General features: G+C 66.0%; 3 protein-coding genes across 4 annotated transcripts; 1 reads left to right on the top strand and 2 right to left on the bottom strand.

The window, feature by feature from the left end:
- Nucleotides 1–961: 961 nt before the first annotated feature.
- TFAP4 (transcription factor AP-4) lies at nt 962–9,440 on the bottom strand. Its single transcript, XM_071571247.1, has 7 exons — nt 8,916–9,440; nt 5,225–5,390; nt 4,630–4,728; nt 3,956–4,126; nt 3,595–3,732; nt 2,414–2,572; nt 962–2,296 (listed from the first exon to the last, which is right to left on the bottom strand). The coding sequence occupies exons 1-7, from the start codon at nt 9,002–9,004 to the stop codon at nt 2,102–2,104; spliced, it is 1,017 nt and encodes a 338-aa protein (XP_071427348.1). The 5' UTR covers nt 9,005–9,440; the 3' UTR covers nt 962–2,101.
- GLIS2 (GLIS family zinc finger 2) lies at nt 9,245–21,330 on the top strand. Of its 2 annotated transcripts, none has more exons than XM_071571246.1 (6): nt 9,245–9,324; nt 16,927–17,305; nt 17,711–17,887; nt 18,282–18,415; nt 19,003–19,121; nt 19,224–21,330. In XM_071571246.1, exons 2-6 carry the CDS (start codon nt 16,943–16,945, stop codon nt 20,009–20,011), a joined length of 1,581 nt encoding a protein of 526 aa, XP_071427347.1. In that variant the 5' UTR covers nt 9,245–9,324; nt 16,927–16,942; the 3' UTR covers nt 20,012–21,330. The 2 variants fall into 2 exon arrangements, with proteins under 2 accessions (XP_071427347.1, XP_071427346.1); XM_071571245.1 differs by lacking the exon at nt 9,245–9,324 and adding an exon at nt 12,564–13,195.
- On the bottom strand, nt 21,269–24,505 carry PAM16 (presequence translocase associated motor 16). Its single transcript, XM_071571249.1, has 5 exons — nt 24,210–24,505; nt 23,831–23,915; nt 23,031–23,170; nt 22,594–22,659; nt 21,269–22,014 (listed from the first exon to the last, which is right to left on the bottom strand). Exons 1-5 carry the CDS (start codon nt 24,210–24,212, stop codon nt 21,928–21,930), a joined length of 381 nt encoding a protein of 126 aa, XP_071427350.1. The 5' UTR covers nt 24,213–24,505; the 3' UTR covers nt 21,269–21,927.
- Between the last annotated feature and the right edge of the window lie 437 nt (nt 24,506–24,942).

The raw sequence follows: 24,942 nt of genomic DNA, 5'->3' as shown, positions 1-24,942 counted from the left end.
TACAGTGTCCCCTCAAGTCACCACGAGTCACAAGTCCAGACAATGTCACACACCCCACAGGCAAAGGGACATGTCCCTTCCACCCTGACAGCGTGCCCACTGGCACTGGCACTGTGCTGGCAGTGTAGCATGGAGGGCGGTGTCCTTTCCCCCCAGCCAGAGGCACAGGGGCACCAGCTCCTGGCACCCACGCAGAGGGAACAGCCACTCAGTGCTGTGCCCAAAGTCTGGCTGTGACAGAGTGGCCACTGGGCTCCATCACTGCAGGAGCCACTTCTCAGGGGCTCTGACCCAGCTTTTTCTTGGGGAATTGGCCAAGTGTGGGAGCAGAGGGAGCCTCTGACCCCGAGATGGGGATGGTGGGGAGGGGATGCTGGCAGGGACCAGGCAGGAGCCAGCCCTTAGCTGGCCAGAGCATGGAGGGGCAGTGGGAGAGACCCAGAGCTGTGGGGGGATGCAGAGAGGTGGGAAAAATGGGTGCCCTCCCAAAAAAAAGCCATGGAGAAAGATGGGTGCCCCCACCCCAAGAGTCATGAGGCAGCTCTCAGGGGAGAGATGGGTACCCCCAACATCCTGGTGCAGGGACACCCCCATCCTGGGGCACCACAGGTGCCATCCCAGGGGCAGGGGGACACAAAGTCCTAGCCCACCCCAGCTACGTGGCCTTATTCAAACCAGCCCCAGACCCTCCCACCACCTCAGCCGGGAGCTGAGCCCTGAGGTGCTTGTTGCACATGTTGGCAGCTCTGGCAGGGCTGAGCCTTTAAATATAGCCTGGCTGCTTAGCAGGAAACCTTGCCAGGCTCGGCATCCTCTGCCTCCTGCCTGTGATTTCCAAGGCAGGCAACACTCCCCTGCCCTCCGTGCCAGCCCCCCACGAGGGACCAGAGCCCATCAAGGTGGGATCCATCCCTGCCTTGTCCCCAGCCCTGCCACAAAGGTTAACACCGGGACGGAGCTTCTAAAAAACCAAGTACAAACTTTATTTTGTTTCTTTACAAAGGCACGAGCCTCTTTTTTTTTTTCAACTTTCTTAACAAAATAGAATAGCTTCTCAATCAACACAAAGACCTGAAAATCGTAAAAAAAATAATAAAAAACCAAAACAAAAACCAAAACAAACAAAACAAAACAAAAAAAAGGGGAAAGGAACCGAGAAACAGCTGTGGCTGGGGGGGGAACCTACCGAATACCGCCGAGGCTCTACACACGACTGGCCTAAAACCCTACAGCTGGGTGGGGGCAGCAGGGAGAGGGGGGGATGCACAAAACAGGGCCCCCCCCACCCCCCACGACAGACTCAAGTGACACAATCACAAAATAGAAAAGCTCTTCGGAGCTGATGGACCCCACAAACTGGATTAAGTGCTTAAAGGAGGGATGGGAGCAGAGCTGGGGAACAGGGATGGATACAGGGATAGGGGAGGGGGTGTAAAATCAGCCCCCATCCCCCCATACCTGTGCCAAGGAAATGAGTGTTGGAAACAGCAGGGAGGGGTGGCATGTGCCACCCTCCTGTCTGCACTCCAATGGCATCATCTCTGGATTATTTTACTCTCCAAAGGGGTTTTCCCTGCCCCACACAGGGTGCAGGAGCCACGGTGGGGTTGGTTGTACCCTGAAGCCAGGGGTCCCTGTCCCACCTTTGCTGCTGTGCCACTTGGCATCTCCCCCCTGCTTAAAAACAAACATTTAATTAAACAAAACAAAAAAAAACACAAAAGAGAAGGAAAAAACCAAATTAAGATCCCAACCAAAGGCCCTGTCCCAGGGGAACACCATCGGGAACAGCGGGGCTGCTGCCGGCTTGGCAGGATTCCCTGTGGTTGTGGCAGGTGGGGGGTGACAAAACAGGGTGAGGGGCAATGACTCCCACCCCAAACACCCCCCATGTCGTGCCCCAAGCCCCCTGCATCCCACTGGGGCCACCCCCAGGAGCTGAAGGGTGACCTTTGCCTGCCTCTAGCGCTCTGCTTTACAGTATTGGAAAAAGGTCATAAAAGAGACCCAAATCATGTTGTATTTTTTAAAAATTTCAGCATATTCTCTGCCATTTCCCCCCCCCGCCCCAGCTCCCCTCCCTGGCGCCGGCTGGGGGGTGTCAGGGCAGCTCCCCATCGCCCGAGGGCTCTTCTTTGCTCTGGTCCATGGAGTCACTGTCGTTGCCCTCGGTGTCGGAGGCGGTGTCGGAGGCAGAGGGCTCGGGGCAGGCGCGTGCCGGCGTCACAATGACGGCCCGTCTCTGCTCCTCTTCCTGCAGCTGCTTCTCCTGCGTCCCCTCAATGTGCTGGATCGCCTGCCAGGGGCAACCACCGGCCATCAGGGCATGGGTCTGTGTCCCCTCTGACACACCCCGGGGGTGAGGGACCCTCTGGAGCCCCCCTGCTGCCATCCTGCCCGATCTCCAACTCACCTGAACGATGGTGTCCAGGTTTTGCCGGGACGTGGAGACTGTGTTGATGACCGAGGACGGGCCCATGGTGACCACGGTGACGTGATGGGAGGGAGGCGGCGCTGGAACGATCACGGTGGGGTGGTGGGTGGGCACTGGGGGAGCATGTGATGGCAGGAGCTGGGGAGAGAAGCAAAACCCCCGCAGTGAGCAGTGGGGAGAGCACCACGCTTGGTCACAGAGCCCAAACTCCACAAAAGCTGAAGCACCACTTGGCTGCTCCAGTTCTCCATCCCGATGGATGCAGGAGGATGCCAGCTGAAAGCTCCTGCCACTTCAGCTCTGGCAGACTGGAATGTGAGTATTTCCCATATCCTAAGGGGGAATGATTTGGGCTTTGAAGCCAAGAGAGGCAAGCACCAGCCCTCCCATCATTCTGACCTGCATGGCCAGGAACCCCCCACGCCCCTGGAGATCCTCACTGGAACAGCGGATGGGAAGATCCGCCTGAGCAGGAGGCTATGGAGAGTTCACCTAAAAATAGGCTAACCTTCCCTGGGAGGCAGCCGGCAACAACCCTGTGGGGACACTGCTTTTCAGAAGCTGGTGTTCCTCCCTCCCTTTGAAGCTCCTGGAGCACCGTGGCCACGAGCTGAGCTCGGGGGTGGCAGCACACAGGGACCGGTGCCGGCACAGCGCTCGCCTTCTCCCTGCACCACTGGCAAATCCAACTGTGTCGGGGAAAAGGCTTAGGGTTCCCATCCCCACTGCCTGCCAGCTCACTGCTCCCCTCTCCCAGCCTGCTGGGTGGCAGGGACTGGTTTGGGGGTCCCTAAAGTTCACTGGGAGTCACCCAGTGAGAGGTGAACCCCCAGGGATTAATCCCTGCCCACCAGCAAGCAACCTTCCCTGTACAAAGTGCTCCGTGATGGGGAGCAGAGCTGCTTGGAAATCATCACAGGTGGTCCAAGCCATAGTCCTGCCACGAAACAAGAGGTGCACACAAGTACAGAGTACCCTCAGCACTGTGGGGGGGGGCTTCAGGCCACCCCCTTCCAATTTGCCAAGGGTGAGAGCTTTGCTGGGACATCACTGCCACAGGAGGTGCCAAGCCTATCACTAAACTGCTCCAATCCCCTGTATTTCACCAGCTGGGGGTACCGTAGGTGGGCTATGGGCAGGATGGGCCAGGGTGCACTCACCTGGGTTCGGATCTGCTGCTCGCGCTCGAGCTTCTCCTGGTGCAGCAACCTCACCTGCTCCTGCTGCTGCTGGAGCTGCACCTGCTGAGCAATCACCTTCAGCTTTTCGGGGTACATGTGAGCCTCCAGGGAGCGAACCTGCGGGCCAAAGAACCCTGACATCAGTGAGGAGACAGGCACGGCACCCCTGACCTCTAGCCACGGGTTGTGCCCTCTGCAGGGTGGGCACAGCAGAACCAGGGAGCCCTGATGGAGCGTGGAGCAGTGGCAGCCGGAGCAGATGTCTGGTGATCCTGTGGCAGTGCCAGTGTCCCGAGGGTCTGTTGGAGCTATGGCACAGCCAGATGGCACCTGGTCTCACCTGCTCCTCCAACATCATGCGGACTGAGCGCTCCTTGTCCAGCTGCTGCCGGAGCTCGATCATCTCCCGACGCAGATCCTCGGCCTTCTCATCTTCCCAGATGTCTGGCGAGCCAATCCCCTCGTCTTTGTCCTCAGCCCGTCGCCGTTTCGGGGAGGAACCGCTGAATTCCTGTTGTGGGAATGTGGTGTCAGGGGACAGGGACCAGCCAGGATGCTCTCCCACCATCCAGACCAAATCTAGGTGATGCCACCCCCCACCACAGCTCCCTGCTGGGAAGGGTGTCTACAGGATTGCGGTTGATGCCTGGGGATGGACAGGCTCCTGCATCTGCTCCCCATCCTAGTCCTCACTCCCCCAGCCTTGTGCCAACCCAATTCTCACACTGTGATACCCAGAACAGTTCAACCTGGGCACCTCAGCACCAGAACAGCCACCAGACCATACCCCAAGACCCCAAATGGAAAGTGGGACCCCAGCCCTTCTCCCCTTGCCAGGTAAGGGATGCCAGATTCAATGGGGCTCCCTGCCCTGCCAGGGGTGTGGAAACATCTCCATTCCCCAGCTGATTAGGGTGGAGGGTCTCACCCTGAACCGAAGGAACAGTGATGATGTCCCCTCCCCGACCAGCTGGGACCGTCCCATCTCCTCCCACCCCATCCCTGGGGCACTACCTGGATGAACCGCTTGAGCTGGGTGTTCTGCTGCAGCAGCCGAGTCTTTTCCTGCTCCAGGGAGAATATGTACTCGGCTGTCTGCTGGAGGATGGCTGCCTGTGGGAGAGCCAGGAGGGGCACACTGAGGCAGATGACCACGCTGTCCCCCCACCCCTCCTTCTGCTGAGCTCCCTCCCTACCCAGGAGGCAGCAGCACTGCTCCATGCCCAGCCCCAGCATCTCCATTCAGGGTCTGCTTCACCCCAAGGCCCCCTCTGGGATTTCCACCACAGTGAAATCCTCCAATTCCATTCCAGGAACCTGCCTGGCTGCTGAGCACCACCTCACCCCACTGCCCCCTGCAGCAGGGTCCCCTCCTCACCCAGGCACAACACCCTGCTCCTGGGGGACCAGGGGCTGTCACATGCACTCAGCCCGCTCCAGGACACTGGGATGGTGATGCACACCCACTCCCATAGGGAAAACACCTCAGGAGAGACCTCCATCACTGAACTACCATATGCAAAGATCCCCAATCACACTTTCAGCGCCCCACATGCAGGACCAGAGTCCACATTCCCTACCACCACAGTTCCAGCAGCATCCTGCTCACCTTGCTAAGCTTCTCCCCGTCCGTGTGTGGGATGAGGGTTTTCAGGGACTGGAAGCCAGCATTGATGCTCTGCATCCGCCGTCTCTCGTTGCTGTTGGCAATTTCCCTGCGTATCCGCCGCTCCTGGTCCCGCTGGGTCTCCGGAGTCAACGGGATGTTGGCCAAGCTGTGAGAGAGGCGTGGGGTTAGGGAGGAGGGCACTGCACTCCTGTTGCCAGGTCACCTCCTGCATCCCCGAGTGCTGTGCAATGATGGTTCCAAGCCATCAAAGGGATCACTGGCGCAGGTGGGTGGGTTTCTCCAGCCCTGTATTCAAAGCTCTGGGGGATGTGTTGACCAAGTGGTGGCCCCAGTGCAGCCCCCCAGCTTGGCTGGGCTTGGACACGCTGCCCAGTGCCAAGCCCAGACAACGGGAACCAGGGACCCCCGGGCTGGCGAGGGAGGTTGTGGGCCGGCCGGCTGTGTCCCCGTGGGGCCGGCCGGCGTGTGTGGCCCCGTGAAGGCGGCTCCCTCCCTCCCGCCCCGCTGATGGCTTCCAGATGACAGCTCCCAGCAGAGAAGCCCCCGTCCCACCCCAAGCCGCAGCTCCTGCCTGCTTCCTGCCACTGCCTCCTCACCCCCCACACCCTTGCGCTGCAGATGTGCTGGGAAATGCCTCCCGGAGCCAGCGATGACACTGGCAGGGAGGGCTCTGCACAGACAACGCCCACAGGTCCAGGGCACCAAGCAAAGCTCACTGCTGTGGGGTCCAGCTTCTTTCCCCAAGGGAAGCAGGGAGGGGTTTTGGATCACAGGGATGGCAAGCTCGCCGGGCTGTGGCACCAGCTGGCCATCCTGCCACACCAATGCCACAGGCAGCCACACACCCAGCACCCACTGTCGCCGGGAATGTTGCAAGGCACCAAAGACTAAACACAGGAGCCAGGCTACTGGTGCAAGGAGAGATAAGACGGGCTCCAGTCGTCCGGCCAGGTGCCCGGCGGCTCCGGGATAGAGATGGGAATATTCCAGCCAGAGTCTTGGCAATGCCAGGTTGGAAGAAAAGCCTGGTATCCTGCCTTCACTGCCCTCCTGGTGAGGCCAGGACAGACCACGGAGGTCTGGGAGCCCAGAGATCTAAGTGATACCTGCAGTACCACAGTGTGCCCAGGCAGCGCCTGGAGGCTCCCAGACCACCCATCATTGCCTGTTGCGACCTGGGAATGCACCACAACTCCTCAAAGATACGCAGGGATGGGGAAAGACCCAGCCCACTTCAGAGGGACAGGGAATGATCCTAGCTCAGCCCAAGGGGAAGGGGATAGATCCCAGCTCAACCTAGAGGGATGGGGAAGGATCTCAGTGCATCTCAAGGGTATGGGGAGAGATCCCAGCTCAGCTCATGGGGCCAGGAAGACATCTGTCCCCAGCCTCCAAGGCAGCATCCCAGCACAGGCTGACGCTGGATGCCAAGCACATCCCACCACACTGGTTCCCTCAAGTGTAGTTCCCAAAGGATGTTCTGGGGTTGTGGATCTGGGATACATGCCCAAGGGTCTGCCTCTCTCACTGGGAGCAGCCATCTGTCACACGGACCACGAGCTGTCTGCAGTGGGATGGTGGCACAGGACTCCCATCTGGTGGTGGCTGTCACCCACCTCGCTGCTCCTGCCAAAACCAGCCCCAAACTTGTTTCCAAAACATGCCAAATCCTGCAGGTCTTGAGGACACCATCCCTGTTGGGGCCGGGAGGTGGCCAGAGTGCTGCTGTGGGATGTTGGACCACCAGACACCAAAGGGGAACAGGACGGAGAGGCCCAGGACTGGGCAGCACGGAAGCAGCTTCTTCTGTGCTGGGGAAGGAGGAAGAGTCTGCTTCCTCACCGGCAGACCTCCCGCAACCTGCCCCAGCTGCTCTTCCTGGGAAGAGACCTGAGAAGTGACAGGCAGATACAGAAAGGGCAAAAATCTATGGATTCAGAAGCCATTCAGGCACCCAGCACGACCAGGGGTGTGGAGCAGGACAGAGGCAGGGGGAGCAGGTGGCAGCCACTGGAGTCGCCGGGGTGTCCCCAGCCTAGTGCTGGTGCTATGGGGTTTGGGTCAGGAGAGCAGAATTTGGTCCTTCCCACCATGGTGACAACATCTCATTCTACTGGACCTCGAAGGAAACACCCATGGCAGATGTCCCCACTGCCCACTCATGTCCACCACTGCCCACAGCTTGTGCTGTGGGTTCTGTGGCAGGCAGGGGAGGCATGGCCATGTGGGCAGAGTGTCTTTGAGCTCCTTGGGGTCACAGGTAGAGTGTCCCTGAGCTTGCAGGCAGAGCCTCCCCATGTTTCCATGAAGGGCATCCCCACACTAAGCTCAGGGTCGGTACACCTGAATGTACAAGCAGTGTATGATCAACCTCACAGGCAGGGTGTCCCCAGTTCACAGGCAGGGCATTCCCCAGCACCCTAAGCTTGCAAGCAGGGTGTCCCTGAGCTCCTTGAGATCACAGGTAGAGTGTCCCTGAGCTTCCAGGCAGGGCAGCCCCCAGCACCCTGGGCTTGCAGGCAGGGGATCACTCAGCACCCCAAGCTCCATGCAGGGTGTCACCCAGCACACTGAGCTCACAGGTAGGGTGCTCTCCAGCTCCTGGAGCTCCAGGCAGAGCATCCTCCAGCACCCCAAGCTTACAGGCAGAGTATTCCCCAGCACCCTGAGCTCACACGTAGGGTATCCCCCAAGACCCCAAGCTTACAGACAGGAGGTTCCCCAGCACCCCAAGCTCACAGGCAGGGGGTCCCCCAGCACTCCGAGCTCCACGTGGGGTCTCCCAGACCTCGGGGCAGTGGAAAGGCTGTGCAGCTCTGCGAGCCGGGGTCAGTGTGGGGCCTCGCAGACCCCCATGCCCGGGGGGGATGGCCGCATCCCCCTGCTCATGCTGCCACTCCCAGCCCACGGGCTCGCAGTGCCCAAGGCGGGGGAGTGGGAGTCCCGTGCAGGCACCCCCCGACCCGTGACCCTGCTCGCCCGCTGCACCCCGGGCAAGCCCCGAGATTCCCGGGCAAGGGCATCACCCCGGAGGGCCGGGCCCCCAACACGTGCAGCGAGGCCCGGGCTGCCCCACGGGGGCTCCCCGGGGCCCTCCGGCTCGGCGGCCCCACGGCGGGGCCGGGCCTGGCGCGGGATCGCAGCTCCCGGAGGGGCTCCAGGCCCGGGGGGGGCTCAGGGCCGCCCCGCGTGGCCCCGCGGCCCGCCCCGCGCCCCTCGCCCGCCGCCCCCCTCGGCCCCGCGGCCGCAGCCCCCGCGCCCGGCCGGACCCCGCGCCCCGCCGCTCCCCGCGTGTCCGCGGGCTTTGTGCCGCCGCTCCCGCACTACATGTCCCGGCAGCCCCGGCCGCGACCCGCCTCCTACGGGCGGCTGCAGAGTCACGGCCAGGCCCGGCGGTAAACACACACCCCCGCGCCCCCCGGCCCCGCGGCCCGCGCCCCCCGCCCCGGGCGCCCCCGCCGCCCCCGCGGGGCCGGGCAGCGCTGCAGGGCCGCCGCTCCCCGCCCGGGCCACGCGCGGCCGCCCGCCCCATGTGCGCGGCCGGGACCACGTGCGGGCGGTGGGGCCGCGGCGGCCGCGCCGCTCCCCCCGCTCCCCGTGCCCGCCGCGCCCGCCGCCGCCCCCCGGCCCCCCGAGCGCCCCGATGCCGGGGTCTCCCCGCGCCCCCCACCTGCAGAGCCCGCCGATGACCTCCTTCTCGGATTTCCTGAAGTGCTGCAGGGCCGGCACCTTGGGGGCCGGCACCATGAAGTACTCCATAACGGGGGCGGCGGACCCGGTTCGGCCCAGCCCGGCTCGTCCCGGCCCGGTTCAGCCCCTGCCGGCCCGGCTGCGGCCTCTGCCCGCGGCCCAAGGCGGGAAACAGCTGGAGCGAGCGCGGCTCCCGCCCGCCGCCGCCGCCGCTCCCCCGCCCGCCCCCGCCCGCCCGGCGCCGCCCCCGCCCCGCACCGGCCCCGCGTAAACAAAGGCGGCGGGAGGGGCCGCGGCGCGGCCGGAGCGGCACCGGGACACGGCGGCGGGACGCGGTGGGACACGGCGGGGCGGGACAGCAGGGGCGGGAGAACGGAGCGGCCGGGACGGTACCGACCCGTGCTGGCACCGGCCCTTCACGGCGTGCCCCGTCCCGTCCTGACCTGGCTCTATCCTATCCTAGCGTGTCCTACTCTATCCTCTCCCATCCTATCGCCATCCTGCCCTGTCCCCATCCCACCTCATCCCATCCGGCTCTGTCCCCATCAAATCTTACCTCATTCTACCTGACCTGTCCCCATCCCACCCCATCCCCATCACATATCCCATGCTACCTCACCCCACCCTACCCTAGAGACCTATCCTATTCCATCCTATCCTATCATACCCTACCCTATCCTGCCCCATCCTGACCTGTCTGCATTCCATCCCACCTTATCCTATCCTGCCCTAGCTCCATCCCATCCTATCCTATCTTATCCTACTCTATTCTATCCTACCCTGACCTGTCTCCATTCCATCCCACCTCATCCCATCACGCTGTAGCTCCATCCCATCCTACCCTATCCTATCTTATCCTATCCTGACCTGTCATATCGCCATCTCATCCTATCCCAACCCGACCTGTCCCCATCCCATCTCATCCGAGCCCATCTTGCCCTAGCTCTGTCCTACACTGTCCTGCTCTATCATATCCCACCCTGACCTGTCTTGTCTCCATCCCATTCAGCCCTGAACACATCCTGTCCTCATCCCATCCTGCCCTAGTCCTATCCTATCTCATCCTATTGTATCCTATCCTGTCCTGACCTGTCTTATCCCCATCACATTCAGCCCTGTCCCCATCCAAACCTATCCCATCCTATCCTGACTTGTCCCCATCACATCCTATCCTCACTCCATCTTAATTCATCCCATCCTGCCCTAGTCCTATCCTACCTCAGCCCATCCTGACCTGTTGTATCCCCATCACATCTCATCCCATCCCATCCTGTCCTATATCCATTCCATCTTATCCTGTCCATCTCATGGTATCCTGACCTGTCTTGTTCCCATCCCATCTCATCCTATCCCTTCCTGTCTCCATGCCATCATGTTCCATACTGTCCAGTCCTATCTGATCCTGTCCCATTCCATTCCATCCTGTCCTGTTCCCATCCTACCCTGTCTTATCCCCATCCTGTCCCACCTCATCTGCCCTATCTCTATCCTATCTCTATCCTGACCTGTCTTACCCCTCTTCCATCCTGTCACTTCATATCCTGTCACCATTAAATCCTCCTCTATATCCAGCTTGTGCCATCCCATTCTGCCCTATCCCCATCACAACTTGTCCCATTCTATCATATTCCATCCTATCCAGCCCAATCCCCACCCCACTCCATCCTATCCTACCCTATCCTGGCCTGTCTTAGCCCTGTCCCATCCCCTTCTACCTCATCTGATCCCATCTCCCTCCCATTCCTATCTCCAGCAGGGTCTGGCTGCTGGAGGGCTCAGGGGGCTGCTAGGGGGGGTCACAGCAGCCTTGGGGCTCAGGGGGTGGGGGTGACAGGGGTCATGTCCCTGGCAGGGGGCTTTGGTGGGCCTCTGGGGGGCTGGCAGGGGGGTTCTGAAGGCTCTGGGGGGTGATGGGAGGTTTGGGGGAGTCTGGGGGCTGGTGGGAGGGTCCAGGGACTAGTAGGGGCTGTGGGGACTGGCAGGGGCACAGAGCTCACAGCAGCATTGGGGTTCGGGGGTTTGGGGGTGATATGGCTGGCATGTGGGGTCATGTGGCTGTCAGGGGGCTTTGGAGGGCCTCGGGGGGCTGCAAGAGGGACTCTGGGGGCTGATGAGCATCTCTGTGGCTGGCGAGTGGCTTGGAGGCTGATGACTCTGGGGGGATGACAGATACCATGGAGGGGCTGGCAGGGGCCATGGTGGGGGGGCTGCCAGGGGGACAAAGGGTTCGCAGGAGCCATGGGGGGCTGGCAGGGGGGCACAGGACTGGCAGGGGCCATGGGGGGCTGGCAGGGGGGCACAGGGCTGCAGGAGTCATGGTGTGGGGGGCTGACAGGGGAACACAGGACTGGCAGTGGCCATGGTGTGGGGGCTGGCAGGGGGACACAGGGCTGGGAGGGGCCGTGGTTGGGGGGCTGGTAGGGGGGCACAGTGCTGGCAGGAGCCATGTGGTACCTGAGGGATTTGCCTATGGCAAGCGACCATCCACCCACAGCCCCCCCAACATTGTCTGCGTGGGGCCAGAGCCATCAGCGCAGGAATGACAGGAGGGCGCGGGGGTGCCCTGTCACCCCCGAGGGCAGGACCCGGCCCTGCAGAGCAGGGTGGGCTCAGCCCTCCCTCCCAAGCCCCCCGGCCCGGCCCCACCGGGAGCTGCAGGACAGGTTCTGCCGGGCTGTCCCCTGGGCCCCGTGCCCGGCCCCCGCGGGGGCCCCGCTGCGGGGGCTGCGCGTCCCCCACGGCACGGGGACCACCGCGTGTCCCCCCCCGTAGTGGGACTGCTGGGGACACAACAGCTCCTCCCCCGCAAAAAAAACCCCAAACCACGGGTAGGGTGGGATTTCTGTCACCTGCGTGGGACAGTGCTGCCCTCCCGTGTCTCCCCCGAATTGTGGCAGGGTTGTAGGGACACAACAGCTCTCCCCCCCCCCAAAAAAAAACCCAAACGGCTTTAGCCCATGTGGCTTTAGCTGCTCGCGTGGGTCAGGTCTGCCTCCCATTCGTGTCGCCCTTCTGTGGTGTGGATCTGGGGACGCAACAGGTGCCCCCCAAAAAAACCCAAACCACGTGTGTGGTTTGGCTTCAGCCGCTCACGTGGGACGATTCTGTCTTCCACTCGTGTCCGACCCTTTGTGGTGGGGCTTTTGGGGACACAGCGGCTTCGTCTCCACCAAAAACGCGCGTGGGACAGCGCAGCCCCCCGCGTCCCCCCCTTTCGCAGTGGGGCTGTTGGGGACACAGCAGCTCCCCCCGCAAAGAAAAACCACGGGTGGGGTGTGACTACTGCCACCCGCGTGGGGCATTGCTGTCCCCCACTCGTGTGCCCCTTGTTTGACAGTGGGGCTGTTGGGGACGCCGCAGATCTCCCCGCAAAAAACACCCGCGTGGGACAGGCAATGATCCGCCCCGCCATTCCGGGGGGGCCGCTGGGGACACGCAGCTGCATTCCCCGCCCCGAAGCAAAATCACGGGTGGGGTGTCACCCGCCACCCGCGCGGGCCCCGGGGGAGGGACCCCGCCGGCGAGGCTGCAGCATCCGGGCCGGCCCCGCCACATCCTGCCGCCGGAAGGAGCCGCGGCCCCGGGACAACCCCCCTGCCGGTGACGTCATGCGGGGGCCCCCGCCAGGCGTGACGCCAGCCTCGCCATGTGACGTCACGCGGCGGGCGGGCGGTGCCGCTCCTGCGGGGAGGGGGATCTCCCCCTTCACCCCCCTCTTTTCCCCGGTGTGACCCACCCCCCCGGTGTGACCCCCCGAGCCGCCCCGGTGCGGGGTGGGGGCTCCGGTGGGTGCCGCCTCCCGCCCCGCCACGTCCCCGGGGGGGACACGGACACGCAGAGGGGACACGGACACGCGGGGAGGGGGTCGGCTCTGCCGCAGCGCCGGGGTGACCTTGTGCGGACGGGTGGCGGGTGTCCCCCCGCGGGTCGCCCCCGGGGCGGGGCTCGGTGCCCCCCGGTGCCCCCCGCGGGGGCGGGGAGGGGCCGCCCCCGCCCCCGCCCAGCGCCGCCCGCAGCCGGGGCCGGGCCGCTCGGTGCGGGGCGGCCATAAATCACGGCGGGCAGAGCCCCCGCCCCGCCGCCGCCCCCGGGACCGGGCAGGGGGGGCCCAGCCCCGCCGCCGCCACCCCCGCCCCCAGCCCCTGCGGATGTGGCGGAGCGGCTCGGCCGCCCCGCACCGGCACCGGCCCCGGGGGGCCCCGCTCCGCCGAGCCCCACACCCCGCCCCGCTCCCCGCCTGGCTCTGAGCCCCCGCCGCAGGTACGATCGCGCTCCGGGCACCGCGGAGGGGAGGAGGATGAGGATGATAAGGATGCTGCTGCCACCGGGGGAGGGAGAGCCCTCCGGGGAGCCCCTTCCTCGCCACCCCGGCGGGTGCGGGGGTCCCTTGGCACCTGCAGCCCCCCCCGCCCTGGGAGCGGGTCGGGAGGAACATGGCCCCGCTGCACCGCCGGGGGTGAGGAGAGGGGACCCCCTGCTGCCCGGTGGGTGCCCAGGGGGGTGGCCGTCACCCGCTGTCCCCCCGCACCCCCGGCGGGTGTTCTGACCTTGGCCATGGGGCGGGGGCTGCGGCGGGAACGTGTTGGGTGGCTCTGTCCGGCTGCGGCCACTCCCGGGGACACAGCAGTGTGTCCCCACGATACGGGGAGGGCGAAGGGCTGGCACTGGGTGGGGGGCACAGGGTTGCCTCATCGCGGTCCCAACGCTGACGGTCCCAACGCCGAGCAGCCACCCGGCACCCCCGTCCTCTTCGCGGGGGGCTCCCGATCCCCATCATGGAAGGTGACAGTCCCCATCACGGTGGGTGACAGTCCCACGGCCTCGTGGGGCTGAGTTGCGGGGTGATCAAGCCCAGGCTGTGCCGTTGCGGAGGGTTTTGGGGATTAGGATGGGGTTACCCCCTCCCTGAGGTGCTAGCAGCAGGGACCAGAAATTGTCCCCAGTGTCCCCGGGCACTGCTTTAGGGACTTGTACCCTGCCCAGCATGGAGACACCCCGCTGCTAGGGGACACCTTCTCTTCCTCCCTATGCCTTTGTCAGCCTCCTGTTACCACCACGACCTCCCCAACCGGGGTCCCCGGGTCCCCCCCATCCCCACGCTGCTGCCGCACCCACGGTGCTGTTCCTCTGGGTGCTGGGGACCACCCTGTTGTTGTCCCCGCCTGCTCCAGCCTTGTCCCCAGACAGGGGTGACAGAGTCCCTGCTGCTGTGGGGCTGCTCTCGCGGGGGGGGTGGTGGGTGTCAGCCCCTTGCCAGGATCCCCACGACTGGGAAGGGGGTACCAGGGCACTGGCCTCGGCTTGGGGACTGCAACTGCAGCCATGGCCACTCCTGGGGACAGCTCTGGGGACTGCCATCAACCCGGATGGCATGGGCTGACTGACGGGTGCTGGGGACACACAGTGACAAGCTGGAGCCACCAGCAGGATGTGACCTCCCCCAGCCCCGTGGGGCACCGGTGCGCTCCAGTGAGGAGTAGCAGTGCCACCGCCATCCACAGTTGGACAGGGAGGGATGGCGGGTTCCACGGTGGCCCATGTCTTGCCAGCAGCCGTGGGGACAATGACCCACATCCTGCCAACCCACTCACGCTGCCCCTGCACGAGGGGCTTCGGGGGCTGCCTCCTGTCGCGCCGGTGCCAGTCTGCCCCTGCCAAGTGCCACGGCGGCGGGGACCGAGCCCTGCCTGCAGCGCTGGCGCTGTTCCCACTCCCTGAGCCCCAGGGTCACTGTCGCTTGGCCGTGGCAATGGCATCCCTCGCCATCCCCCGAGCCCACCACGCCGCTGGAGCCTCTGCCCCGCGGCCCCTCTGTGCTATTCCTGGACGATTTGGGGCTGGGGGGGGACACACGACACCCCGGCAATGCCAGCAGCCTGGAGCCCTGGCACCCCGCCGGCTGCACCGGGGTCACCCCGGGTCCCCCAGCCGTGCCGGCGGCCAGGCAGTGTGGGGGGCCCAGGGGACCCCAGCCGGTCCAGCAGCGATGGGGGGGGGGGTGGTGTTCCCCCACGCCTGGGCTCCATCCCAGCGGTCCCCACCCGGACTGGGAAGCCCCTGGGCCCAGCGCCGCGCCGGACTGGTTTGAACTGGTGTGGCGGGGGGGGGAAGCTGGGTTGGGGCTGGGCTGGCAGCGCCTGGCGCGGGCAGGAGAGGCCATGGGGGGGAGAGCAGGCAGGGGCCGCGCACGGGGGCCGCAGGTGCTGGGGCGTCCGGCCAAGCCACCCCAGGGCTTGTCCCCGTCCCCAGCCCGGCGGGGCCCCCGCGGCGCCCCGTTTCCCGAGGCCGCGTGGTTTGGCAGCCGCCCGCCCGCGGCCGCGCTGGGAGCCCTGGCGTCAGCGGCTGGAGGCCCCTTTCCCACCCGGCCCGCCCGGGGATGGCTGCGGTCCCCACCCAGCACCGCCCGCACCAGGACCCCCCAAATTCCCAACCCTGCGGACGCGGGGGCGCGGCCGCCACGGTGGGACCGGCTCGGGCGTCTTGCTTGGCCCCACTGTGGGACCCCCGTGGCTGGAGGGCTGCCAGCGCCCCGTCCCGCCCCCTCGGCGGGAGGTTCCGCCGTGACACCCCAGCTGTGGGGTCCTGCCCGCCCATCCGTCCTTCTGTCCTCGAGCTGTGTCACCAGGCTGCGTGTGGAGCACAGGGGAAGTGGCTGTAGCCTGGGAACCGTGGGGGACTCGGGGTGGGGACACCCCATGGGCAGGTCCCGCAGCGGGGCTCAGTGTCAGGACCCCCCAGAATGCAGAGACCCCACTATGGGGCAGCCCCCGTGGACGGGGTGGGGCTCAAGAGTGTGTTCCTGCCCAGGGGATGGGTCAGCCCCTACAGCGGTGGGAGGAGGCGGATGCTCAGTCAGGAACCCCCTCCGGTGGAGAGGAGGGACCCCGCTATGGGGCCGGGGGGGCGCTCAGAGTGATGCGATGCTATGGGGCAGCTCCTCCCTCCGTGGGAGCCTGGGACAGGAACCCCCCTGGGGCCGGCCCCTCGGCCAGCACAGGGGTGCAGGCAGGGGGTCCCCCGCCCCGCCGCCCGGGCCCCATGCCCCCCGCGGCTCCTCCGCATTCCTCAGCGTCTGAGCCGGGCTGGACCCCCGCCAGCGCGGGGGGCCCCTCCGGCGGGGCAGGACGGGGGACGGGCCCCCCGGGGCGGGGTGGGGATGGAAGGGGGGCCCCCCCGCTGCCACGTGTGCTGGGTGCGCGGTGCCCCCCGACACGGCCCCTCGGCCGCCCCCACCCTGCCCCGGGCGATGCGTGTGGCCGCGGGGGCACAGCGCGGGGACCGCGGGGGCTCCGGCTCGGGCGGTCACTGCTGCACCGAGCTGCCCGTTCTCAGCTGCCTGCCAGATGTGTGGCGGCCGAACCACGAGGGTGGCATTGTGTTGTGCCATTCCGTGCCACGCCGTGCGGCCGGGCAACCCCTGCCCGGCCCCGGCAGCAGCGGCATTGGCCGGCGGGGAAGGGGCCCCGGCGGGGGAGGAAGCTCTGCCGCCGCCGGGGCTGGGGCCAGCGGGCTCGGCCGCCCGGGTCACCGCCGGGCTGGTGGCTGCCACCGCCCTCCTCTGCCGCTGGGAAAGGCCTCGCTGGGGCAGGCCCGCGGGGACGGACGGAGGGATGGGTGGACGGACGGACTGGGGTGGGGGTGGAGCGGAATGGGGACTCCGCAGCTCCCGCGCCGCGGCTGCCCAGGGAATTTGGCAATCCCCGGCAGGGTTTGGTCATGGGCCAAGGAGCTGTGCCGGCGACACGGAGAGGACATGCTGGGGACACCGAGGGGCCGGTGGGGGGCCTCCGGTGCCATGCCCTGCCCTTTGCCCGCTGCTGGAGGGGGGGCCGCTGCAGGGTGGCTGGAAGGGACGGCACGGTCCCTGTGCCAGCACCGTGGCCGCCGGCCCGGAGCAGAGCTGGGCATGACCATGGGGCCGGGCTGGGGCGATGCTCCGGGTGGCACTCGTGCCCCCCACTTCTGCAGTGACGCCGCTGTGTCCCTCGCAGAGACCATCCCGGCGCCATGCATTCCCTGGAGGAGCCCCTGGACCTCAAGCTGAGCATCTCCAAGCTGCGAGCTGCCCGGGAGAAGCGCGGAGCCCCCGGCCCTCGAGCCCGCGCTGCCCCGCACCCGGACACCCCGCCGGTCGGGGATGGCCGCGGGGGCAGCCGGGGGGGTCGCCGTGCTGTGCCAGCATCGCCGTCCCCCGGGCTCCTGGCACACCCCAGGCTGGTGGAGCCGCGGGATGGGCGCTTCCCGGCAGCCGTGCCCGTGGTGGACCTCAGCCTCTCGCCCCGCTCTGGGGGGGAGTCTCCGGCTGGCAGTGCCTCGCTGTCCCCTGAGCGCCAGGGCAGCGGGGACCTGCCCGGCCCCCTCACCCCCCACGTAAGTACGGCCATGACCCCCCTCGAGGTGTCCCCAGCGATGGGGACTGTGCCCAGACAGCATTCTCAACCTTGGCAGCATGCCATGTGCTGCCGGTGTACACACATCCTGGGGTCAATGTCCTGCCTGCCCCCCTTCTTGCCCCCTGACTCCAGTGGCATCCCCAGGGTGGCTCCTGGGAGGCCTCTGCAGGGGTCTCTGGGGTGGGAGGGGTGGGGGACTTAGGGAGCATTTCTGGGGAGGATGGGGGGGCGATCTCAGGGGGAGGTTTGGGGGGGTCTTTCAGGGTCTCTGGGAGGCTTTGGGGTCCCTGGAAGGGCTGGGGGTGGTCTCTGGAGGGTTCTGGGGGTCTCTATTCAGCTTGGCCCTATCCCCAACCATCTCCTTGTCTGGGCTCTGCCCCAGGATTTCCAGTCCCTGCGCTACATCGACGGCCTCCCCAGCTCCTTCCAGTTCTTCCTGCCACTGGGGGCTGGAGGGGCCCTGCATCTGCCCCCCACCGCCTTCCTGCCCCCCAGCAAGGAGAAACGCCTGTCCCCTGAGCTGCCCCTGCCCAAGCAGCTGATCTGCCGCTGGTCCAAGGTCAGCAGGGAGGGATGGGGGGACCATGGAGGGTTGTGGGGCATGTGGACCCTTTGGCAGGGGGAGCTGTGTGAGGCCATTGCAGAGCTTTGTGGGACTGGGGGCAAGGTTTGGGGCTGGAGGGCGATGCAAGGGACAGTGTAGGGCTGGATGGGGAGTCACGGAGAGCTGAGGGCTGTGCAGGGTGATACAGGGCTGGGGTGGTTCTGCAAAGAGCCATTTCCATCTCCTCAGATGCTGGTGCTCTGTGCATGAGGCTGGGATGGGGAGCAGGGGCTGGGATGGGATGGGGAGCAGGGACCGGGATGGGGAGCAGGGGCTGGCCCTCCTGGGGGTCCTGGCACCCACAGTGTTCACTTGCCGGGCCTCCTCACCCCCAGCCTTCTGCCCACAGTGTAACCAGTTCTTTGACCTCCTGCAAGACCTCGTGGACCATGTCAATGACTTCCATGTCAAACCCGAGAAGGACGCGGGGTACTGCTGCCACTGGGAGGGCTGTGCCCGCCATGGCAGGGGCTTCAATGCCAGGTGAGCATGAGGGGCTCCTGGGGGGCTCTGGGCTCTGGAAGTGCTGTGGGAGGCAGGAGCCCAGCGCTGGGGTTGTGCAGGGAGAGTGTCCTTCCCTCCCCTCCTCCCTTCCTCCTTCCTTCCCTCTGGTGCAGGGTGTGAGGTCCTGGCGGGCTGAATGACTGTACTGGCCTGGATGTCCCTGTTCCCACACCCCATAGCTGGGGCACAGAGACAAGGACATGCCCTGGAAGTCAGGGCTGACCCCCTCCCTGACAGTCCTTCTCTGCTGTTTCCACAGGCAGATAGTGATAGGTCAAGGGGGAATGGTTCTAAACTGAAAGAAGAGATTTAGATCAGATCTTGGGAAGAAATCCTTTCCTGTGAGGGCACAGGAAATCCTTTCCTGTCCTGGCACAGGTTGCCCAGAGAAGCTGTGGCTGCCCCATCCCTGGAAGTGTCCAAGGCCAGGTTGGATGGGGCTTGGAGCAACCTGGGCTAGTGGGAGGTGTCCCTGCCCATGGCAGGTGCCTTGGAATGAGATGAGCTTTAAGCTCCCTTTCAACCCAAACTATTCCATGATTCTGTGATTCCCCTGATCCCGGCAGGTACAAGATGCTGATCCACATCCGGACACACACCAACGAGAAGCCACATCGCTGCCCCACCTGCAACAAGAGCTTCTCCCGCCTGGAGAACCTGAAAATCCACAACCGCTCACACACAGGTCAGTGCAGCCCCCGCACCACGCTCACCAGGGGGGCTCCTGGGGGGCACAGGAGACCCGGCAGTGCTGGTGCCCCCTGGCAGACCCAGTGCTGTCCCACAGGTGAGAAGCCCTACATCTGCCCCTATGAAGGCTGCAACAAGCGTTACTCCAACTCCAGTGACCGCTTCAAGCACACCCGCACCCACTACGTGGAGAAGCCCTACTCCTGCAAGATGCCAGGCTGCCACAAGCGCTACACCGACCCCAGCTCCCTCCGCAAGCACATCAAAGCCCACGGGCATTTTGTGTCCCCGGAGCACCCGGAGATGCTCAAGGTCCATCCACCTCCCAAAACGCCCCTGGGCTCGCCAGAGGTGCCCTACGTGAATGGGACGCAGCTCGTCATCCCCAACCCCGCCGCCCTCTTTGCTCCTCCGGGGCTGCCGGCACTGCCCATCCCTTTGGCACCGGCCCCTCTCGACCTCAGCGCCCTGGGCTGTGGGGCTGCGGGCACCCTGCCCGCCCTGCCCGGCCCCGTCCTGCCCCTCAGTGGTGGCCCCCTGAACTTGGCCAAGAGCCCGCTGCTGCCCTCGCCCTTCGCAGCGGGGCTGGGGCTGCCCGTCATGTCGCTGCTGGCCGGCGGGGCCAAGGCCGAGGGCGAGAAGGGCAGTGGGGCTGAGGGGCGGCCGCCCAAGGCGGGCAAGGGGGTGGAGACGCGGAAGGAGAGGGGTGAGAGGATGGAGCCAGGGCGGCTGCGGGTGCCCCCCGAGAGCCTGGCACTGCTGCCGGGGGCCGTGCTCGACCTCTCGGCCGGTGTCGGCTCTGGGGGCAGCCCCGAGGCGCTGCCCCCGGGCTGGGTACTCATCCCCCCCAGCTCCCTGCTACTCAAACCCGCCGCCGTCAACTGAGGGACTCGACGATGCCCGGGGCCAGCCGCTGACCCCGTGGGCAGATCCCGCTCCCTGGGGATGGAGAGGCATCGCCCTCTCCTCCCCCTGCAGCCCCGGCGGGGCCTCGCTCGTGCTTTTAACCGTCACGAAAGAAGAACGGACTCTTCTGAGAAAAGCAATAATCCCTCGGCGGCCAGAGCCAGCTGCAACCCCGCGCTGGGGCAGCTGGGGGCACAGGGGCGTCCCCCTGCCCTCCGGGCCTGTACAGCCGGATACGCCGCTATTTATTTCTCGACCAGCCCCTTGCTCTGACAGGGTCCTGCTCGGGCTCTCCTGCTTCTGCTGACACGGCGTCTCCCTGCCCGAAGCCTTGGCACTGCCACGGGGGGCTGCAGCCCCGGCCTCCCGCCACACGGACAGCGGGGTGACAGCTTGGGGACTGCCCGCTCCCGCTGACCCGAGCCGTGCCCGGCCGTGCCAACCCACCCCGCATGGCCGTGGGACAGTGCCATAGCCGTGGCACCTCGTGCCGGGCCCAGCTGGCTGGGCACACGCCGGCCTGGCGCCCGCCCGCATCCTCCCACCACCCCATGCCCTCCTGCGACAAGGCACACGGCCGTGTGTGCCGCTCACCGCGCCCGCCCCGCGCCGGGCACAGCCCCTCTAGCTACACTCATACCTAACCACGCACCGCGAGCGCATGCGGGCAGCGCGGGCACGGCTCCGGGCACCGCCGGCACTGGCTGGCGGGGCACCCGCTCCTCGGGATGCACCGGTGGGATGATCCCCGGTGAGCCCCCAGCCACGTGGGGATGGCAGTGGCGGGGTGGGCCGTGTGCCCAGCTTGGCGTGAGCACAGCTCAAAGCCTCCTTGGGGTCACACACATGTCCTGCCACTGGGCAGGACGCCCACCCACAGCTCGCTCTGGACCACGGGGGTGTCCCCAGTGCTGCCCCTCCGTGCTGAGGAGCCCCAGCCACACATGCCCCGTAGGGAGCTGGTCTCCCTGCCCTCCATGGTGGCCACTGGCACTGCCCCAGCCCTGCATGGCCGCGGGCCATCGACCAGGCCGCCCCGGCCGGTGTAACGTCTCCTCGCTCCTCCTCGGTTTGTTGTTGCACATTCCAGGACATCAGTATTTTAACGGTCTCGAAGTGCCTTTCTATCGTAGTTTCTGGGTTGTTTTGATTTTCCTCCTGTTGGGCTCCATCGCTGTTAGCGTAGCGTGTAAGGACTGCACAAGTACGAGATAAGCTAACGACTGTAACACTATATTCGTCCAGGGGAGAGGAAGTTTATTAAGAAAACAATAAAGTTGAAGTAAGTTCCTGTTTCAGTCTCGTGTCTGCGGTGACAGCGGCGAGGAGCCCATGCTGGGAACAGAGGGGTGCTGGGAGGGAGTGGGTGTGATCTGGGGGACACAACTGGGTCTGCCTGACCCCTGGCTGTGTCCCCAAGCTCCTGCTCAGGTAGCCTTGGCACCGGTGAAGCCCTGCCAGAGTCTGCAGGATGAGCTGCAGGGGGGGACAACCACAGCGTGTGCGTCCCCCAACCCAGCAGTCATCCACTGTGGCAGGAGGGTAATGGCACAGCACTCCTGAGGTATGGAGCCAGAGGTATCTATGCACTTGGTCCAAGAGCATCCAACCCCCCAAAAATAGCTTCCACAGCCTCCCCTATTGCCATTTGAGCCCTGTCAGCCCTCGGTGCCCTGGTGACACCCCTTCTTCCCCAGCTGCCTCCCTCTTCCTCCTGCTGGTCCCCAGGGCAAACCCAGCCCCTCACAGGGGCTGATCCCTCAGGGGCAGCACTGGGCAAGTCCCCGCTCCCTCCCGGGCATGGAGCAGCCAGGCAGGTGCTGGAGGACACGGTGTTTATTGGCTACCTATAAGTTAAGGGTGAGAGGAGACAGGGGGTCCAAGGGCAGCAGCAGTCACGTCTCAGCTTTCCGCTCCTTCTCCTTGTCCCCCTTGGCCTGGATGCGCAGCTCCTCATCCAACCGCTCCTTGGCTCTCACCACCTGTGGGACACGGGGGGACACAGGGGGTGGGGTGACACAGGGGGATGGGGTGACACACAGGGGCGTGGGGTGACACAGGGGGATGGGGTGACACAGGGGGATGGGGTGACACACAGGGGCGTGGGGTGACACAGGGACGCGGGGTGACAGGGGCGTGGGGTGACACAGGGGGATGGGGTGACACACAGGGGCATGGGGTGACACAGGGACACGGGGTGACAGAGGCATGGGGTGACACAGGGGGATGGGGTGACACGGGGACACAGGGTGACACACAGGGATGGGGTGATATAGGGGAACAGGGTGACACAGGGGCATGGGGTGACACATAGGGGGATGGGGTGACAGAGAAGGATGGGGTGACAGAGAAGGATGGGGTGACACAGGGGGATGGGGTGACAGAGAGGGATGGGGTGACACAGGGGCATGGGGTGACAGAAGGATGGGGTGACAGAGAAGGATGGGGTGACATCTCCCCTCTCTGTCTCATCCACAGGGACACTTGGGCTCTGCCTGTCCCGAGTCCCAGGCAGGGGAAGGTGCCTCAGCAGGTGCAGCCCCCGCTCCTCCCCTGCTCACCTTGGACTGCAGGTAGAAAGAGCCTCCCACTGACTTGTCGTTCACCTTGAACAAGTGGTCGTAGTTCTGCCAGGACAAGCTCTGGGTCAGAATCACCTCCAGCCTTCCCATTCCCAAACCCTGGGGCCCTCCCGCTCCCTGCAGCATTGCTGGAGGTGACAGGTGTTATCCTGGGGACATGCTGGCTCTGCCTCACCCCACTGTGAGTCCCCACATTCCTGCTCAGGCACCCCCAGGGACTCCATGTCCCCCACTAGGCAGATGCAGAGGCCAAGCCCTGAGGGCTGCTCCAGCTGGGGAAAGAAATCCTCAGACCGGGATTAACTGGGCCCAGTACAGCACAGGGGACCAGCTGTCACCCCCATGCCAGGCAGCACCCTCGGGGCAGATAGAGCCCTGCCAGCACCGACCCCACCCTGCTCTGAGGGAGCCTCTACCTTTTGGATCTCCTGGGGGTTGAGGCTGGAGACGTTGAGGATCTGCTGAGCCTCCTGGAGGCTGATGCCGATGCTCCTGGAGGCGGCGGCGGACTGGGGCCTCTCGGAGTGTCCCCGCGCGTCGGCCGCTGCCCGGCTCGCTGCGGGCACAGCCAGGGCACAGTGAGCCCACACACCTCCCCCGGGGGGGCAGGCAGGGAAACCCACGGGCTCCCACATGCTCAGCCCCCGGGGCCCCCTCCAGGCGCCCCTGGATGTGACCCCAGTGCCGGGGATGTGTCAGGAACCAGGGGGAACCGGGGCACTTTGCTGCAGGCAGGGCAGGGCTGGGGCTGCCCCAGCACAGGGACTGCCCTGCTCTGCCCTTTGGGATGCCCAGAGACTGCCCTGCTCTGCCCTTTGGGATGTCCAGGGATTGCCCTGCTCTGCCCTTTGGGATGCCCAGGGATTGCCCTGCTCTGCCCTTTGGGATGCCCAGGGATTGCCCTGCTCTGCCCTTTGGGATGCCCAGGGACTGCCTTCCTCTGCCCTTTGGGATGCCCAGGGACTGCCCTCCTCTGCCCTTTGGGATGCCCAGGGACTGCCCTGCTCTGCCCTTTGGGATCTTTGGTGTCAGGGCCAGGCTGGGGCCCGGGCAGGGTGCTGGGAGCCCAGCTGGGGCTGAGCACCAGCGCTGGATGCAGGGGATGGCTGTGGCTGCCCCCTGTGCCAGCCTGGCAGGTGCCCCGGGGAGTGCGGGGGTGCCGAGCAGAGCCCGGGCAGGGCAGTGTGGGCACACGGCGCAGTGTCCCGGCCCCTACCTGCAAACTCCTGGCGCAGCGCCCGCATGAAGGCCCGGCCCACCACCTGGGCGCCCACCAGGATGATCTGTGCCAGGTACTTGGCCTGCGGGGACACGCTGCTGTCACAGCCGCCCCGGGCCCGTCACCCTGCGGCTCTGCCCTGCCCCTCCCCGGTCTTGCCAGGGCTGTGCCTGGCGTTGTCCCCCCTTCCCACGCCTTGTCCCCCTCTCCCCCTGCCCCTGTGCTCCCTCTCCCCTGTCCCTGTCGCCCCCAGACCCAGCTCCCACTCACATCCTCGAGCCCACAGCCCGTCTCCGGTCCCCGCCCCGCCGCCCCTCGCCCTGTCCCCGCCGCTCCCCGCCCCGTCCCCGCCGTCCCCCGGCCCGTCCCCACTCACCATGTCCCCAACGCCGCTTCCGCCCCGGCGGTCACGTGGCCTGGGGCGAAGGTCACGGCGGGCACCGAGACGGCGGCGGGCGGGGCGGAGCGTCCCCTCGGCGGGCACAGCGCCCCCTGGCGGCCGCGCCGGTGGCGGGGACACACCTGCCTCTGTCCCCGTGTCCCCTCGGTCCCTGTGCCCCCCCCGGCGCCGGTCCCTGCCTTCCTCCCGGTCCCCGTGTCCCCTCCAGGGCCAGACATCGTGTCCCCCAGTCCCCGTGTTCCCTCCAGGGCCGCTCCTCGTGTCCCCTCCAGAGCCAGTCCCCGTGTCCCCTCGGTCCCTGTGCCTCCCCGGCGCCGGTCCCTGTGTCCTCGCCGGTCCGTGTGTCCCCTCCAGGGCCGCTCCCCGTGTCCCCCAAGTCCCCATGTACCCCCTGGTGCCGGTCCCTGTGTCTCCTCCAGGGCCAGTCCCCGTGTCCCCCCAGTCCCCGTGTCCCCCCATGCCCTGTGTTCCCCCTTGTGCTGGTCCCCGTGTCCCCCCAGTCCCCGTGTCCCCCCATGCCCTGTGTTCCCCCTTGTGCTGGTCCCCGTGTCCCCCCAGTCCCCGTGTCCCCCCATGCCCTGTGTTCCCCCTTGTGCTGGTCCCCGTGTCCCCCCAGTCCCCGTGTCCCCCCATGCCCTGTGTTCCCCCTTGTGCTGGTCCCCGTGTCCCCCCAGTCCCCGTGTCCCCCCATGCCCTGTGCTCCCCCTTG

This window comes from Pithys albifrons, chromosome 16 (assembly GCF_047495875.1).
Source record: "Pithys albifrons albifrons isolate INPA30051 chromosome 16, PitAlb_v1, whole genome shotgun sequence".
Classification (NCBI taxonomy): Eukaryota; Metazoa; Chordata; class Aves; order Passeriformes; family Thamnophilidae; genus Pithys; species Pithys albifrons.
Note: the sequence above shows the minus strand (reverse complement) of the source record. Positions and strands in the feature narration are given on the sequence as shown.

What these genes read in the sequence shown, in the direction of transcription:
- TFAP4 (XM_071571247.1), bottom strand. Translation starts at nt 9,004, where the DNA reads ATGGAGTACTTCATGGTGCCGGCCCCCAAGGTGCCGGCCCTGCAGCAC. An exon ending in GTCATCGGCGGGCTCTGCAG is followed by an intron (nt 5,391 to 8,915) that starts GTGGGGGGCGCG and finishes CCTCTCTCACAG; the next exon opens with CTTGGCCAACATCCCGTTGA. An exon ending in GCATGATGTTGGAGGAGCAG is followed by an intron (nt 3,733 to 3,955) that starts GTGAGACCAGGT and finishes TTTGGCCCGCAG; the next exon opens with GTTCGCTCCCTGGAGGCTCA.
- PAM16 (XM_071571249.1), bottom strand. An exon ending in ACCCCCAGGAGATCCAAAAG is followed by an intron (nt 22,660 to 23,030) that starts GTAGAGGCTCCC and finishes TTGTCCTGGCAG; the next exon opens with AACTACGACCACTTGTTCAA. An exon ending in CTTTCTACCTGCAGTCCAAG is followed by an intron (nt 22,015 to 22,593) that starts GTGAGCAGGGGA and finishes CGTGTCCCACAG; the next exon opens with GTGGTGAGAGCCAAGGAGCG.
- GLIS2 (XM_071571246.1), top strand. Translation starts at nt 16,943, where the DNA reads ATGCATTCCCTGGAGGAGCCCCTGGACCTCAAGCTGAGCATCTCCAAG. An exon ending in CCGGCCCCCTCACCCCCCAC is followed by an intron (nt 17,306 to 17,710) that starts GTAAGTACGGCC and finishes GCTCTGCCCCAG; the next exon opens with GATTTCCAGTCCCTGCGCTA. An exon ending in TGATCTGCCGCTGGTCCAAG is followed by an intron (nt 17,888 to 18,281) that starts GTCAGCAGGGAG and finishes TTCTGCCCACAG; the next exon opens with TGTAACCAGTTCTTTGACCT.